The 11,369-nt window shown below is 44.5% G+C and overlaps 1 protein-coding gene across 1 annotated transcript in view; it reads left to right on the plus strand.

The window, feature by feature from the left end:
- LOC136146414 (sperm flagellar protein 2-like) overlaps positions 1-6,579 on the plus strand; it is a 37,622-nt gene extending 31,043 nt beyond the window's left edge. The window contains exon 7 of the mRNA XM_065905300.1: positions 6,013-6,579. Coding sequence (XP_065761372.1) covers positions 6,013-6,579 — 567 coding nt within the window. The remainder of the gene's footprint in view (positions 1-6,012) is intronic.
- Positions 6,580-11,369: the final 4,790 nt, after the last annotated feature.

The raw sequence follows: 11,369 nt of genomic DNA on the forward strand, positions 1-11,369 counted from the left end.
CCTCACACACACACCTCTTCTATTCAGCCCCTAAGAGTTGAAGGCCCCAGCACTCAGCCTCCTCTATCCACAGTCAATTCCTGGAAGACTCATCCTTCTCCAAGACTTTATGAGGCCAAAGTTGAAATTTCTATTCCCATCTTCTTTCCCCGAAATCCAGACTTCTCTCTTGCTGTGGACTTGATTACCACCTGGATGGCTTATCATCATCACAGACTCAACACAGCCAAGCCAAGGAGAGGGAGTCTTCAAGCCACCCCACTGCTCTAACCTTTTACTAGAGCCCCATGTCATGCAGAGGTTCATCCAAGTCCTCACCCGGATCTTACCCCTTGCTGCCTCTCTGATCTCATTTCCCATTCTTCTCCCCACAACTCACTCTTCATAAGCAACAAGTACACATTGTTTATTTTGGAACACAGCGGACACATGCCTGCCTCAGGGCCTTTGCACTTGCTTTTCTCTCTGCCTGGAGTGATTTTCTCCCAGATATCTTCATGGCTTATCCCCATGTCAGTAAGGCCTTTCCTCAACACATAATACAAAATAGAAATAACCTACCATCCCCATATATCTCAAACCCACTTTAATTTTTTTTTCTGTTGTGCTTATCAACAACTGACAAATTGTATGTTTACTCTTGTTTGTCTATCACTCCACTAGGTTTAAGTTCCATGAAATCAGGGATGTTGTGAATTTTCTTTATTGCTATGCTCCCAAACCTAAGACTAAAAGCATAGCCAACTTTAAGTTTCATTAGAATACACTTGTGCAAAACGTGTAGGCAGATCACATTTTGATTGGTCACCAAAACAATGAGTGATCCAATGTTGATTTCAATTATCAGTGAGAATGGTATTCTATTTCTGGAGAGTGACACATTGCCTAAATCTGCTTCTTGTCAGTTCTATTCCCAGAACCCTTGCCTTCAGGATTATGGGGGTGAGGGTGGTGACACAGAAGCTTGGGAGGTGGAGAGGAAACCCACCTAAAGATTTCACAATTTAAATTTAGTTGGTCCAAATGTAGTTCTAGTTATTCTAGAGAAGGAAATGGAAGAGTATCTGCAAATAGGATTCAAACAAATAACATAATGTGATAAGGACACAAGCAGTCAACTAGTCCACTTTTTATTAATGATTAAATTAGACAAGGCAACATTATATTGCAATGGAAAGAAATGAAAAGCAGAGACAATGGCTCTGTAGCAATTCCTTGTTTATTTCCTTTTAATTTCTTGCTGTAATAATGTTCTTGCACAGTGTAAAGGAGGAAATGGCAGAATTCCCCTCCTGAGGCCAATTATCTCATCTAAACAGTGGGAGAGCAACCCCCACAAAGGTCTCCCAGGTGGGCATTTGCCACCATGTGAGACTCCAATCATCATCAGGATTGAGCGGACCTGGGGAGGAAGATGACCTCCCCAGGAAGGGGATGGATGAAAACAGAGGACCATCCAGACTTCCTGGGGACCATCCATCCCCAGGAAGATGGATGTAAACAGAGCTCTTGCATTGTGCAGATTCCAGAGCAGGTAAGGGCGGAACTTCACGTTCAAACCAGAGGCTGCACGGGATTCTGCCAGAGAAAAAAAAATGTTCTAGGAGTTCATCTCCCCGAGGGCCTTTCAGGTCTCATAATTCTAGTGAATGCCCAACCGTCTTCAAACCATCTGGTATCGCTTTTGCTTTCCACATCACCATGTCCCCCAGCTATTGCTTTCCTGAGATGTCTCTGAAGTCTCTGATCTGGGTTGCTCTCTTCTGGATACACCACCATGGCATCCCTCTTAATGCACCCGAGTGTCAAAGCCATTGTGTATGGATGTGCGCGTGTGCATGCACACACACACACACTCACTCACACACACACACACACACACCAGGAGCCTATGATGACCAAAAGAAACTGATGACTTATATTAAATTTACAAGTAACTAAAACTTCTAAGTTCTTGTTTCATGTGCTTTAGTTTAACCACCTTTTCACCTATCTTAACAGAGCCCACATTAAAGAAAAAAAAAACAAAACTGAAGTACAGGTATTTTTACATAATCCTATTAAATTCATCTCTAACATATGCTCTTGTATTCTGTTGTCAAGGTGTTAGAAGACAGTTTCCAATGTAGTCCTACCATATAGTACAAGGATTTTGTCCACTTAAAAGGTGACATAACATGTCCTGGTCTCGGGACCCTGAGTCAGGAAGGCTCTTCACTCTTCCTCCTGGGAAATTCATGGTTTTTTGTCTCCCATGATAGAACCTGTGCTGCCCTGCAAGTCCTCATCTAATTCAAAACTAAAGAGTTCATTTGATTTTAAATCTCCCAAAGGAGGCTCTCCATTTCAGGACTCTGAACATTCAACCCAAACACCAGTCTTGAAAAGCCAACCTTCAAGAAGCCATCTGTCACATGATGAACAGCTGAGCCAACCTTTCTACCAGGCAACGGTTCTTATGTACATCACTGCACTTTTCCTGTAAGTTAGATGACAAAATCCAGGGATCACCCATTTTAAAACAGTCTAAAAAATAATGTTATAGTATTTCCTATGAAAAGGCAGGGAAGCTGATGCTGTTCTCTTCTAAAATAAATATTGCACTAGTGATGTCTCAGTGAAGGAATCAGCTGGATTAAAGATGGTAAAGGAAACAGAATGACTGTTAACCTATGGTACAATCATAAAATGCCTCCTTCACCACTTCCATTGGTTTCCACACATCTAACATGAATGACGGCAGAGAAGCTGGGAAAGTCCGCTACTTGACCATAGTTTCTCTTCTCTTTCTTCCCCTGATTGGATAGCTTCCTCTTTCTTGCCTAGCTGTCCATGTCCACTTATTTCAAAGATCCATTTCCTTCTCTTTACAAAAATTGATATTTTAGATTAATTTATGGGAAAAACATGAAAGGGGGCTACCATTTCTTACAAATTGTAGGTCAAGGAGGTATCGGCATGGACTGCTAAAATAGCTACTTCCAAGATCATTTCCTGCCACAGTAAGACTGGCCTCGTTGGATGTTCATGCCACCCAGGCCCACCTTCTCTCCATCCTCATCCAACTCACCCACCAAACTGTCACCCTCTTCGGTATCTACATTTATACTATCTCCTCTTTTTTGGCACTAAATAGTACTCTGTCCTCCAACTCTAGCTTCCATGAGATGAATCTGAATCTTTTCCCAGTTGCTCTCCTCTGGATAACAATGTGGCGTTTTACAGGATTCTCCATGATATCTTCATGATATCCTCGGGAACAAGGTAAACAAATAAGGACTGAATGACAAGTGAATGTGTAATTGTGGAGTGAGTTTAGTGAACACAGAAGATTCATAACATGAATTATTCATTTTCCCTCTCCCTCGGTGGACTAGGACTAGTTAGATATAGGAGAAACTGACCATGTCTCTCTTACTCACTTCTGTGATACAAAGTATCAACAAAGAAATACAAAGAGAGAGAATTCAGATTAATTATAATTGTGGTTGACACAGTGTTTGAGGAAATTTGAGTTGAATAATGCTTAATAAGCTTCCTTGATGGCTCAGTGGGTGAAGAATATGCCTAAAATACAGGAGATGTGAGTTTGATCTCTGGGCCAGGAAGCTCCCCTCTAGAAGGAAATGGCAACCCACTCCAGTATTCTTGCCTGAAAAGTCCCACGGACAGAGTAGCCTAGCAGGCTATAGTCCAAAGGGTTGCAGAGAATTATACATGACTGAGCATACACACAGACATACATGCTTCATAAGAAAAAGAGGAACCAATAACAAAGTTAGAATAATAATAATGGTAATAATAGATAATAATAGCTAATATTATTGAAAATGTTCTGTGAGTCAGGTACAGTGATGAGTGATTTAAAGGCATTATCTCATTTAGTCTCATAACTGTGAAGTAAGTACTCTTAAGATGTACATTTGTACATAATGAAAATGACAACTAGAGAGATCATTTAACTTTCCCAAAGTCACAAGCTTGTAAATTATAGACATAGATTAGGAACCTAATATGAACTCCCAAGGCCATTGTCTTACCTAGTTTGCTCAACTAGAGTACAAATATCCAATTGCACAAGCCCAGGATGGAGGAAGTATGACTTATCAGTGTTTAAAAATAAAAAGCAGAAGGTTTTCAGTCAAAGTAAATTGCATCTAATTTGCTGTGTGATGAGTCCCTGGAATAATCTGGTGTCCACAGAGCATCAGAGGTAGGAAGGCAGATGCTGATTTTCCTCTGATCAGAGCTGGTTAGACCTCACTTGCAATTCTGTGTGCAGTTTGTAGCCATGCACTTGAATATATGCACCATTTATTTATGCAGAGTAACTGATATATATGCTCAGAAGGGAGGAAATTCAAGGCCCTGTAGCTTTAGCCTTGAGTAGAAAACTTCCAATGTAAGGGACAAAGGAGCCATTTCCAAACTATATGAAAAGCTGTCCAGATGAAGTAGCTTTTCTGTGGTCCCCAGGGATGAACCAATACTAGTGGCAGATTTCAGCTGACCATGAGAAACTACAAGCTCCCTATTACAAGAAGTGTTGACCATGAAGGGTACCATGAAGCGGGGAAGTTGACGGCTACGGCAGGAACTTAGAATTTGATCCCTTTGACCTACCCTAACTGCAATTCTCTTTCTACTCCTCAATTTCTCTTTCTATTTCTCAGCTCTACTACTCCAACTTCCATCTCCCAGAAAGATGACTCCCATTCTCAGAACTGGGGCTCCATCCTTCCCTTCTCATTCTCCTCCCCCTACCTATCACTTCTTACAAGCATTTCACACATCTCTCCTTTCCTTTCAGTGCGCACTCACCACCCTATTTCAAAATCCCTCCAAATCCTTCTTCTAGACTCTAGAAATAGCACTCATTTGACCCCCTATTTTCATATCTTCTCCCAAAACCTCCATTGTTCAATCCAAACCCAGCCTCTACATTATTCCCAAACCAACCTTTCTGAATCTTTACTTAAGCATGTCTCATTTTTGCTTAAAAACTTTCCCCCTGACTCCTTACTATCAAATAAATTCCACATTTCTTAGGATGCTATTTAGAGTCTGATTCTATCTCTCTATGCTTATCATCTTTTTCTACTCAATTTTACACAGCTTCCCTTAACATAATTTCTCAAACTTATTTGTATGAGACAATAAATATTAGATACTCAATAAATATGAAATGGATTAATGAATGAAGAGGAGTGTCTCCTTTAACAGAAATTCTAGCAAGTGGAGAGTAACTTTTTGCAGTAAAGATATTCCCATAATCTTGCTTGGGTGCGTGGTCAGTCGTGTATAAGTCTTTGCGACCCCATGGACAGTAGCCCACCAGGCTCCTCTCTCCATGGGATTCTCCAGGCAAAAATACTTGACTAGGTTGCCATTTCCTCCTCCAGGGTATCTTCTGGACCCAGGGATCGAATTCACATCTCTTGGACCTTCTGCATTGGCAGGTGGATTCTTGACCATTGTGCCACCTAGGAAGCCCTCCTATAATCTTATATGTTCCCTATTCTAGATCTGTGGAGAGAACCGATTTCATCATCTTGTCAGTAGTGTATGTGTGTGTGTGTGTGTGTGTGTGTGTGTGTGTGTGTGTGTGTGTGTGTGTGTGTGTGTGTGTGTAAGGGTCGCTTTCCTCTTCCTCAAGTGGCCCCCTACAGCTCTGGAGGAGGGAGGCTACTTGACATCAGGGTACATCTGCTAGAGGCCTAATGACTCTGGAAACTAATGAGAACCAGGACTTCTATTATAATCGGCTCCTTCTAGCACTGGGAGCCTAGTCTAACCCAAGCACATCAGCCCAGCAATGCGCACCGCCGCCCCACCCCGCCCGCCGCCATCTGCGCTCCTTCAGGCCCCTCCCCCATTCCTACTCCTTTTTTTCTCTAAACAAAAAACTTCCTAAATCTGCTTCCAACACCTTTTGCACCTTAATTCTGTCTCCTCTTCTACTTTGCTGGCAAACTGGACTTACTAACGAATGTACATTGCCTGTTGGAACAGGTCCTTCTGCCTCCAAAGTTTTCTCCGCACAGACGTAGAGCATCCTCCATTGCTCAAGGCATCACCAGAGACCCTGTCGCGCCAGGGCTAAACAAATCTACAAGCACACTCCCTGTCGATTCTTTTCAGAAGGACAGAGTGAAATCTTGTTTTCGAGTGAGCGTCAAAACAAATCTGGAAAGAGATGCCACTAGCGTCTTGTGGCCGCAGTTCAAAGCCCCAGAAGGGCCGCATGGGGCTCAAAAGCAGCACCCCAAGCTCTTGAGCTCCAAGCACAGGCAGTTGTGTCTTTGCTCACTTCATGCTAACCGCAGGGAGACAGCAACACAGCACCGTCTGAAGCAGCTTCACCCGGCTGTGCCCCCACAAACCAGGCTGAAACCACAGCATCCTTGTGCTCTGCGTAGGGCAGACCGAGCCGTGCCCTCGCGCGGGCGAGGGCTGAGTCGTCTCCCACCCGTGTCGCCACGTTTGAGCCCCTTTCGTGGTAAAGCTCCTGTAAATCAAGGAGAGGCTTTGCCCCCAGTCTCCTTGCATAAGTGTCTGCAGGAAGAATGCCCCGAATAGGAAGCCATCTCCTAGCTTCTCACTCTCCAGAAGAACTTCGTCTCCTTTCTGAATGGAGTGACTCTGAATATACGCTGCTCTCATTTCTTTCAGTGGGTGACTTCCTCCAAGCTGATTAACCGTGTTTCTGAATATTGCATTTTCCTAAGGTAGGTGGGAAAGACAGCAAGCTGGTGGTAATAAGTGCTTCTTGGGTATTTGACATGTGCCAGCCACTCTTCTAAGCACTTTCTAAGAATTAACTCAATTCTCATCTATAGGTAACCTTATAAAATAGATATGTACCTATCCTCATTATAAAGCAGGTGAAATAAGGGACAAAAAGGGTAAGGAGCTCACCGAACTCGCATTGCTAAGTGAGAGGCTAGGATTCCTACCTGGGAGGGAAGGAATCTGTTTTCAGGGTCTTTGCCCTCGACCCTTGGACCACACCACTTCTCTGCCATGTGTGGGTCAGGTAGAGGCAACACAAGGTATGAACATAGGTGACAAATTCCCAGTGGTCCCCTCAGCTAAGGACTGGTCACTTCAACCCTCTGCCCTTTGAGCATCGCCTCCCTACAGACAGAACTTGGCCATCAGGGCTTATGAAATCTGACACCATTGACCTAGATACCTGATTTTTTTGTGGCCACCTGACTTGTCTTACCTGTGTTAAAATTTTCTCTGTCCTTCCCCGCCCCACCATTTAGATTCCATATATCTGATCACAGTATCTTTCTATCTGACACTTGGCCTGGCCTTGTGTGTTCCACTCATCAGCTAGCCCCACAGCTCAGCAAGAGGGTGAAAACCCTCTGTCCTGGCAAACACTGAGAGCAGAGGGACAGGTCAATTCAGTTCAGTCACTCAGTCGTGTCCAACTCTTTGTGACTCCATGGACTGCAGCACGCAAAACTTCCCTGTCCATCACCAACTCCCAAAGCTTGCTCAAACTCATGTCCATCCAGTTGGTGATGCCATCCAGCTGCCATCAGGGTGACAGGTAGATCCCCCAAACACATCTCCCAAACTAAACTCTTCACTGCAGAGGAGTCATGATAAGCCAAGATTCTTCTGTCAGCCTAGTCGCTTAATATAACAGTCCAAGGAAGGAGTGAGGGCTTTAAGGGAACTTCTCCAATTTTTTCTACTATGTGTTTATGAGATGATTTCACATGACAATGCAGGGTGGAACCACTAATGCCAGAGGGACTTGGCAGGTATTTAAAAAATGTATCAACAGAATTTTTTTAAAGTGGCTTCTTAGTCTACCTTTAACGTTCCCGCTTTTCAAAGACAGTCCAGGATAGATTTTACTTGTCTCTTAATTCTACTACAAGAAAACAGAGCACAAGTACTATGATAAACATCAGTTAAGTCTCATCCTCAGTGCTGGAGAGTCCATGGGAAACCGTGAGGACTGTCACACCCTAACTGCCTGCAACCACATGTCAGCTGGCTGTGCCATGGGAAGGCAGGAATTCTGATCCTCATGCAAAATCTCTTGCATTGTAAATATTGACATTAATTCAATAATTTAAAACATGGTGTGGGCCAATTTTGTATAAGCTGAATGGTTACACTCATGGGCTATGTGTGTGGTCCGTGGCCTCAGTTTTCCACCATCAGGTTTTCTAGAGACAGTCTCTCCAAGCACATCAGAGGGTTGGTTGTGGCAGCAAGAATGGAGGTTGCTACCAAACTCAACACTTCACAGTTTCCATTAAACCCCACACAGAGGGCCACCACTAACTCGTGACAGCACCTTCATCGGACTCCACCAGTCCCCGTGCAGGAGACGTCCCTTCCTGCAGCCTGATACAGCTTCATGGCAGGCCTAGTTCAGGGCTAATGGAGCCCAGCCCCCATTCTCCTCTCAGCTGGTTGCATTTTCACAGTGTACAAACTGCCCAACTGTACACAGCTGCCTTGACACGGTCTCAGCCAGCTTGTGTGGACACTCCAACCATATGGATGAAAAGATAAAATAATCTGAAGGAGGAAGACAGTAAGTGGGCGAAGGTTCTCCAGCTGGTCCTTCTGCAAGTCCTGGGCTACCAGACATTTGACCCTTTGGGAAGCTAGGAGTGCGTGGCTAGACCAAGATCAGAGGTACAACCCTCTCTGCAGCCCATCTTCTTGTCGCCTGCATCTCCTGTCCGTGCTAGACATGGAATGGTGGAAGAGAAACATGCATGAGACAGATGAGGCTGAGCCTTGAGGAGACCTGGAGGTGGTGAACTAGGGCAGGTCTGAGAAGCAGCACAAAAGCCTCCAGCCATCTTCCCCAGCATTTGCCCACAAGTTCCTTTGATTAGGGGGTGGTTTAGCCGTGCACCTCTTACCTAACTCTCAACTTCACCTGCAAGACTGAATCTAGATGGAAGAACCAACACCGCTTCCTGTCGCCACCCCTCCCCCTATGTCTAGGAACAGGCAAGGCCACTGAAGTGGTGATTACTACAACGCAGGTATCAATTGTGATCACACTATCGTTCCGGAAACCACAGCTTGTGGGTCTCTCCCGAAACTGGCTGCAGACTCACTTTGTAAGGCGCCCCCTTCTTTTCACAGAAATTCCCAAAGACAGAAGAGCAGGGTCGGGAGATGTATTCTCCACGCCCACCATGTCACCCTGTCCCCTTTTATTGCCACCACCTTCACTCTTTGGGGAAATTAAATAATACTGTATAAAAATAAAACATATCCTTTGAAAAGCTCATTATGAATTTCAGGGGCGCTGTGGGCAAAGGTACTCCCCCGTTCTCCTCCCATCCTCTGGTTCCTCACCTCCACCCCAGCACCCACGCATCCACCCACCAACACCAAACATCCCCACCGCTGAGCTGAACACACAGCAGCAGCTCTGAAGCATTGTGGGCCCAGAGAAAAGCACAGTCTCTCCTCCCTCAGCTTCTCTACGAGGCAGTGAGGCACTTCTCTCCCACACAGGATGGAACATCTCCACTTCCATGCTAGAGAGGGCAAGAGAAGTGGCTGAAGAGTAGGAAGAACTGGCCTTGCCATGAAGTCCATGACTGAACAGCTGGATGGCCCCCTACCCCAGAAACTCCTGGAGAACTGAGTAGGTGGCATCTCTTTGGCCATGGAAACCTCTTATTTAGATGCCAAATCCCAGAAAGGTCTTGGCAATAAACCATTGTTTCTCATGAACCTAGAGTTTCCACTGAGGATATAGCCAGAATCCCAACATAAACTTGGGTTTCTGGGAGGCAGAAACCCATTGGCAGAAGATAAAATCCTAAGACAACAATGTACGTGGAACATAGAAAGAGCTAGAGAAGCTAGATTCAATAACAGTGAAATGGCCATGAACTCAAGACAGAGGGAACTGTAAGGACATCTAAAAGGGCTGTTTCACAAGAACCCTGGGACACAGGGCCTCTAAGGGAGACTAACACTAAAAGAAGTCTGAGTTCTTTGCTCCCATCCAGAAGAAAAGCCTGCAGCCTCAACCCCTTCCACTCCCCACACTTGCAAGGGCTCCAGTGTCCCAGATACATCTGGAGACAGATGCCCACTAGGAGAAAAGAGATACAGTAAGTCCCCTATCTACGAACCTTCAAGTTGTGATTTTCAAAGATGCAAACTTTCAAAGATTCGAACATGTGTGCCAGTCCCTGTAGGTCAGCTGTTGTACTGTATGACTGTACTTTTAAAGGTACTGTACTCCAAGATTAGAATTGTTTTCTTTATTTTTTGTGTTTGTTTTCCATGTATGTATTGTTTGTGTGAAAAGTATTATAAACTTATTACAGTACAGAAGTATATAGCCAGTGGTGTTAGTTGGGTACCCGAGCTAACTTACAAAGAAATTGGACTTGCAAATGCACACTCAGAACAGAACTTGTGCATATGTAAGAGACTTACTGTGAAAGTGAAAGTCACTCAGTTGTGTCCAACTCTTTGTGACCCCATAGACTACAGTCCATGGAATTCTCCAGGCCATAATAATAGAGTGGGTAGCCTTTCCCTTCTCCAGGGGATCTTCCCAACCCAGGGATCAAACCCAGGTCTCCCACATTACAGGCAGATTCTTTACCAGCTAAGCCACAAGGGAAGCCCAAGAAGACTGGAGTGGGTAGCCTTTCCCTTCTCCAGCAGATCTTCCCAACCCAGCAATTGAACCAGGGTCTCCTGCATTGCAGGTGGATTCTTTACCAACTGAGCTATGAGGAAAGCCTTCTGAACTTACTGTCTGCAGAAAAAAATAAAAGAAAGAAATTCCTGACGAGTGGTGATGCTCAGAGGAAGGAGTCAAAGTCAATGAAAATTAAAAAATGGAAAATTTTTGGTGGCTCACCTGGCTTACTTGTGAGCATATGTAAAAACCACCACCACCCTCCCAGAAGTTCTCCAAAATACCTGGGCAACATTTTTCAGGAGGCTGGTGGTCCTGAGAGAGTAGGTGGATTCAAGGGCCAGAGAACTTTGAATTACCATGCTTATTATAAAGCCAGTTAGACCCACAAGGTGGCGACATCTGGAGAAACATCTGGAGAAGATTCATATATTTTAACCTTCAGAGTCTGTGTAACACTTCCATATATTTTCACTGTAGCCTATATGAAACATTTCCCAAAAACATATTGCACTATATACAATGGATCATTGAGGGAAAGGGGGATTCTTGTCATAAGAAGATTCCAGGCACCAAGAGGGCAGTGAGGATGGTCCATTTCTAACCTCCCAAGGTGAAGCTGCCTCCCATTCTCCTTGAAGCCTGCGGCCATCCCGGTGTCAGCAGATCCAGTGTGAACTCTGAGATGTTCCAAACCAGTTTGCCA

The sequence above is a fragment of the Muntiacus reevesi genome, chromosome 14 (genome assembly GCF_963930625.1).
Source record: "Muntiacus reevesi chromosome 14, mMunRee1.1, whole genome shotgun sequence".
Classification (NCBI taxonomy): domain Eukaryota; kingdom Metazoa; phylum Chordata; class Mammalia; order Artiodactyla; family Cervidae; genus Muntiacus; species Muntiacus reevesi.